The following is a 6,843-nucleotide window of genomic DNA, read 5'->3' on the forward strand; positions in this document are numbered from 1 at the left end:
CCTGATGCTGGTCATCATGGGGTTGGAAGACCTGGATGAATTTTGAAGCAAGACTGAGTGCTTAGTGCTCCAAGTGAGTTGGCAGAGACCTGCGTTAGCTGTGCCACACCACATTCCCTCTCCTCCTTTTGTCTGGATGATTCACTGGGAGCACTCAGCCCAGAGTGCTGACAGACACTGTCCCTTCCATCCTGCATCCTTCCCCAAACAGAGGAAGACCTCTTGTTCGCTGCCCATCATTATTTGTTTTTTGCAGCTCCAGACCTTGTTAACAATTTCTTATGAGAGTCTGCTAACTCATCTGTATTTGATACAGAATCATAGAATCATTGAATGCGGGGGGTTGGAAGGGGCCTTTAAAGGCCAACCAGTCAAACCCCTGCAGTGAGCAGGGACATTGTTACCAGATCAGGTTGCTCAGAGCCCCATCAAGCCTGACCTTGAGTATCTCCAGGGATGGGGCCTCCACAACCATTCTGGGCAACCTGTGCCAGTGTTTGTTTCACCACTCGCATAGTGGAGAGTTTCTTCCTAATGTCTAATCTAAATCTACCCCACTCTAGTTTAAAATTGTTGCCCCTTGTCACATCACTACACACCCTTGTAAATAGAACCTCCCCAGCTTTCTTGTAAGCCCCCTTCAGATCCTGGAAGGCTGCTCTAAGGACTCCCCACAGCCTTCTCTTCTCCAGGCTGAACACTTTCTCAGCCCATAGCAGAGGTGCTCCAGCCCCTGATCATCTTCATGGCCTCCTCTGGATCCACTCCAGCAGCTCCATGGCCATCCTGTGTTGTGGGCTCCAGACAAAGTTGTGCTTTTTAGCTACTGCAGCACTAAAGGCATTGTGTTTAATTAGTTGCAGTAATGAAACACTTGTGAACAATTCATTAGTAGCTTATAAACAGGAGATTTTTTAATAGCCCAGTTTGAGGCTTGTGTAGCTCTAAGCTGAAGCCAAGACACCCTGGTATCTTGACGCATACTAACATGAAAGTCCTCACTGAGCTATTATTAGCAAAAGTGTGAAGCAGGTGGATTTCAGCATGGTTTAATGAAAGTGTGAAAGATAAATTCATGGGTCGACCTTAGAAATGTGCTTCTGTGTTTGCTTTGCTGCAGCCATATCAAAATATGAGACTTTTGGATTTAAGGTCGCAGTGATCGCCTCCATCGTGAGCTGTGCCGTCATTCTGCTGATGTCCATGGCTTTTTTAACTTGCTGTCTTATCAAATGTGTGAAGAAAAGTGAAAGGAGGAGGACTCAAAGGTACGTCAAGAAAAGATTTTTTAAAATGGGCATGATACCGTACATCATATGGACCCTACTGCTGTGGTGGCAGAGAGCTTCAAAGGACCTGATGCTCACAACACCACAATGATGTTAATTACTTTAAATGCTTAATTTGTAGGTGAGGCTTTAGGCATGCAAAGAGTTGGAATTCATGTCTATTTAGGCACCTAATGTCTGTTAATACCAGACAACCTCTGTGGGCCTGGGCAGATCTGGATTTACCCAGGATTATGCAGAAGCTGAACATAGCAGTCTTATTTGCTGGCCCAGTCTTTCTCTCCTTGTATTTTTTAAGATTGGCTGCATTTCCCCTTCTTCTCTCTCTCTCTCTCTCATTTTTTTTCCTTTGACTTCCGTGAACACTGCTGGGAAAATTAATCTACCCATGTCAAAACCATCAAAACCCTCCCCGTCAGCAGAGCTGTCACAACGCTGTGCTGGAAGGACGTAGGATTTTGTCTTCTGGCTCGAAGCGCAAGACAGCGGGCAGGATTATAAACAGCTTGGGAAGAAGTCACATTTACCAATCCAGTCCATTTCAAAAACTCAGGGTGAAGGGGAGTGAGGTGGGGTAGTGGTGGAGTGGAGGGAGACTGGGGAGGACAGGAGTGAAGGTCTCCCTGCTCCAGGCCGTGTTTTATCTAGAGCTGCATGGGAATCAGCTTAGGGGGGAAATGCTGTCATTTCAAAATCTAATTGTAACCAAAATACAAATTTTTCTTTTTCCCTTGAAAGGATTTTGTGAGGCAAAAAAGAAAAGTCATTGGTGTCATTCATAATACTAGGTTTTCACTGATAGCATGAAATAATTTTTGAAATGAAAGGGTTGATTGGCATTTTTTGAATCGACGCTTTTCTTTTTGATAAAACTATTCATATCGAAGTCCTTGTTTTTCATTTATTTTAAATGGAGTTTTGTCCAAGTTAGCTGTTCACATGACTTTGATGACTTGATATTTTTCTCTTATGAAAGAAAAGCCCTTCACACGAACATTTTGAACTGGTTTTGTCATCAGGACATAAAATTATTCCTTTTGTGTGGAGCTTCTCAGTTCCCTGCCTGCCTTCTGTCCTCCCCTCACTGCTCCTGAAGGAGCTGCTCAACCTGGCCCATCCACAGTAGAGCCCTGTTCCTGGGGGGGACCTGGGGGTACTACAGACATTGTATGGCTTGGCCCTGCTGTCAGAAAGCAACTGAGATGATGGAGAAACTGTCCACATCACGTGAGAAAGAGTAACACATCCCTGTGTGATGCTTGCTCGACCTAGACATGGTGGTAACATCCGCAGGCAAAAGTGGATGAGGGTGTGCCTGTACAGAGGATCTCTTTGGTGAGGTCAGCTGATGTGGTTGGAAAATGTAGATTGACTTTTGGATGCGCGTAGCATTAATCTGAAGAGAAACTGCTTGATAACTTCATACAAAATGAGAATACTTGGTAGGGGATTAGTTAAATAAGGGCCTCTTAGGCCATCTCTGAATGAAAAGGTAGTCTGGACCTGTGGGCTGGGGAGGATGTCCTCATCTTGCCTTTGGCTTTGAAGTCTGCCTGTCTACTTTTTTTGGCTCTTTTAGTTGGTCTACTAGAAGAGATCCCCTACAAACCTGTCCTGCAAGGTCAGGTTTGTAGGTTTGTTTGATGGTCTTTGAAGTGCCATCTTTTGTGTTACCCTTGCATTCAGAGAGAAAAGGGACAAAGGCTGCTGAAAAAGCTCACATAATTTAGCCTCCTCGCAGACCTGGTCCCACTGCATAAGCATAGCTGCCATTTTCTTTGGTAGGAGCAGGATTGCATGCTGAGAGGACAGAAGTGAACCAAGACCAGCATTGCCAGTCCTCACAACTTAATCTTGTCCCATCAGCTAGTGGGAATGTCTGTGATTATGTGAATCTCAGATTTCTTTTAAAAGCAAGCAAAGAAATTGTGATTTTTTTCCCCTCCCCAGAGATGTAGGCAGCAGCATGAAAAGCACCTTAAGCGTTTCCAAATGGAAATCCTGAAGGCAACTGACCAAGCCCTGCTCTTACCAAAGGCAACATTACTCCTCCATTTTTAAGTTAGTTCATCTTTTCAACCTGCCTCGTGATTTTTGAACCCTTAGGAATAGCAGTGCTGCAAAAATTATCAGAAAATACTTTCTTTTCTGAAATAATTTATTCCATAAAGTGGGGATGGTCTGTGGTCTTTTCACGTGTAACAGGATCTGGCCTGAGGTGTGTCACTGATGAAGGCCCATGAGAACATTGACATAACATCACGCCTGAAGGGAGTTTCCCTATTACCTGTAGTCTCAAAACCCACTGAATCAAATGGACATAATTATTGGGGTTTGTTCCTTTGAACTATCCACAAGTGCTCATAAGAAAATTGTTCTTTTTTTTGTTTGCTCAGTTTTTGGGGAGTCCTGGATAATACTTAAAATTTTACATAAATACATTTACATATATATTTTACAAATATTTATGCTATTTAAGAACCCTCCACCTTTAGGTATCTAAGCAGGTAATTAAGTCTCTGGAAATTTGGCTTACACTTGAAGTTCAGCATGTGTTGAAGTGCTGTCTCCAGTAAACCTTGATTTAGATTTAAACTCTAGTGAATCAGGGCCACGATCTGATAAAAGCTCAGATATCCAGCCGTTTATCACGGTAATCTATTTTACACCTTACTTAATTTGCAGAGATATGCAGCTATGGTACCAGCTCAGAACTGAGGAACTGGAGCACATGCAAGCTGCTTACTTTGGTTTTAAGGGAAGAAACAATAACAACAACAATAAGAAACTCAGGAATAAATCCATACTTGATGATGTGACTAACATGGCATACGATAACCAAGGCTTCTACAGGTAAGGCCATTAAAATACAGTCAGATGAAGGAGTTTGTTGAGCAAATTTTAGAAGAGGATTCCTCAAAAATGCACTTTAAAGGGATGCCCCTGAAGAGGATGGATTGTCAGCGCTTGTTCTTGAACTTGCAGGGGAATTCATGTTGCCAAAAGGTGAGACAGCGGAGAAGTTGAGTGTCACCTCCCTCCTTGCAGCTCCTTTTGTCTGTCCCCAGCTTGGTGCAGCCTGGTCTGCAAGGGAGGTGGCACCGGTTTAACTGGAGAGGAGTTTTTAATTGGCTTTGTTAAATGGATGCTAAAGTGCCACAGGGAGGTCACCGCTCTGTGTTGGTTGGAGGCGTCAGGGTGCCACTTGCCTAAGAGCCTTAGAGAGGGGCAGTCAGGGACACCTGGAGCTGCAGCACAGTGCGAGGTGACATCAAGCGTTGCCATTCACCCCTCGGTGACCACAACACTTCTCCTGAGAAGCACCGTGTTGTTATCAGGGGGTGCGGGGCAGACGCAATGGGGTCCCCATCCGCGAGGCAGTCCGAATGCCCACGGCAGGGGCACCCTGGCCCTGAAGTCCTCCAAAGAAGTGTCCACGCTGAAATAACGCTATGGGTGCAGGGGGGTGAGCACTGGTGGTTTTGCGTCAGTTCAAAATCACCTCTCAACATGCCCAGGTGTGTTATGCTGGCTGCGTTGTTGCCAACAAAAGAAAACCAGAAAAATGAGTACATGTTAAACTGTAATCACTCTTTTGCTGTAGCGTTCATATAAACACATGTCATTATGTGTTTTATATCCTTCAGGTTCTGCTTTGTTGTCAGGTGTGATAATATATAGCGCAATCCTCATTTGCTTTTAATTCACTGCTCACTCGCACAGCTTTTATATACAGCAGTATCTGTGATTTGTAGTGGTTACCTGCAGAAAACCATTTTATGCAAGTTATAAACCTGCTTCCATGTCACAGTGCAGCTGGAAATTATATTTAAATGGAGCACTTGCACAAAAGTCTGATGGCTGCTTAATCAATTCCTAGCTTTGGGTGATTTCAGAAAGATGTATAAAGCTAATTAAATGCTGATTATAACCTAAACAGCTTTCAGAAGACTCAGGATGCGATTTTTAATTTTAGGCAACTTCAGTCTGTGACGATGTTCATGTTTTGCACAAGTGCAATCTGCTTTTAAAATAACATGGATAAACTTGTCAGGGGCTGTAAGCAGGTTGGGGCTCTGCTGGAGCCTCGAGCTGCGTCTGGGCTTTTTTCTGCACTGCTCCACAGGGCCGAAGCTGCTGTATTATGTTTACCAAATTCTGTACTCTCTTTCTTAACTGGAAATAGCAGGGAATATATAATTCTTCTGGATAAGCAGCTTCTCTGGGGCCAGAAATCAACAAGTTTATTATTTCTTTAGAAAACTGGAGAGTGTATGAACTGCAGTGGGGAACTGCAGAGGGCTGGAGGAGGAAAGCCTGTGAGCTCTTTTTCCCCTAGGTAGAGCAATACGCACACTGTGTTAAATACTGATGCACGTACCCACCTCCTGACGCACGAGGTCTGCTATTAATCAAGGTCTACTTGATTTCCAGCATGCAGACATGATGTGATCCCCGATGATCCCTAGCCAGAGCAAAAATCAGCTGGGAGAGCAGGTGTGCACAGAGCCAAAGTCGAGCATTTCTCACATGGAGAATGGGTGCTTCTAATCAGAGATGGGAATGGCATTGAAGCTGATACAGACCCTGAATAAAACTGTCTTGGATTGCTCTAGGAACAGGCGTCACCCTTTATCAATTTGTACCTTGTTCCCTTTCTTCACTCAAATACGATCTATTTAATCAAGGTTAGTAAAAGGTGCTGATTTCTACTGGTTAAATCTGTTAAACTGACGTATGCGCAGGATGAGATGCAGGAATTTTGCTAATATATTTCATGCCAACTCTTGAAGACAACAAATGATCTGTCAGCTTTGTCTTTTACTTGCAAGATTTATTTTTCGTGCATAGCGAATTAAGCTAAGTTTCCTCATCCTGTGCACATCCAGCTTACTGGGAACAGCTGGGCAGTGCAGGCAAATCCCCAGGGAGGTGCAAACACGAAGCTGATTTATGCTGGGAAGACTGGTGTGAAAGGACATGTTTACTGCCTGGGTTATTCCTGTGGTACCTTTCTCCATTTAACGAGACATGGACGTGTTGGCAGCCCATGCTTGGAGGAAATCTCTAAACATGTGGGTGTTGCTGTAGTGGTAGAGCTGTTATAGCACTGATTGTTTAAGGAAATAAATAAGGGTTGTTGGAAAAAAGCAGCAAAACTGAGGGCCAGCAAGCCCAAAAAAGAGCTTCTGTATATTGCTGCATGCATGTAAGCCAAGGTGTGCGCCTGTGGTCACAAACAATCCAGAAGATAATTTAACCAAGGCTCCTAAAGGAAGATTCAGACTTGACTTTAGGAAGCATTTCTTTACCAGCATGGCAATCAAACCCTGGAACAGGCTTCCTGGAGAGGTGGTTGATTCCCCAACGTTCTCAGTGTTCAAGAGGAATTTGGGCAATGCCCTTAATAATATGCTTTAATTTTTGTTCAGCCCTGAATTGATCAGGCAGTTGGACCAGATGGTCATTGTAGGTCCCTTTCAACTGAACTACTCTTTTCTGTTCTAAATCTGGCTCTAAACTTCAGATTTGATTTTACAGGGATAAAATCGGT

At 43.9% G+C, this 6,843-nt stretch overlaps 1 protein-coding gene across 1 annotated transcript in view; it reads left to right on the top strand.

The window, feature by feature from the left end:
• SUSD3 (sushi domain containing 3) overlaps positions 1–6,843 on the top strand; it is a 17,688-nt gene that overhangs the window by 2,697 nt on the left and 8,148 nt on the right. Inside the window, exons 3-4 of the mRNA XM_010180059.1 lie at positions 1,121–1,268; positions 3,975–4,142. Coding sequence (XP_010178361.1) covers positions 1,121–1,268; positions 3,975–4,142 — 316 coding nt within the window. The remainder of the gene's footprint in view (positions 1–1,120; positions 1,269–3,974; positions 4,143–6,843) is intronic.

Source organism: Mesitornis unicolor, unplaced genomic scaffold, assembly GCF_000695765.1.
Source record: "Mesitornis unicolor isolate BGI_N332 unplaced genomic scaffold, ASM69576v1 scaffold21202, whole genome shotgun sequence".
NCBI classification, from domain to species: Eukaryota; Metazoa; Chordata; class Aves; order Mesitornithiformes; family Mesitornithidae; genus Mesitornis; species Mesitornis unicolor.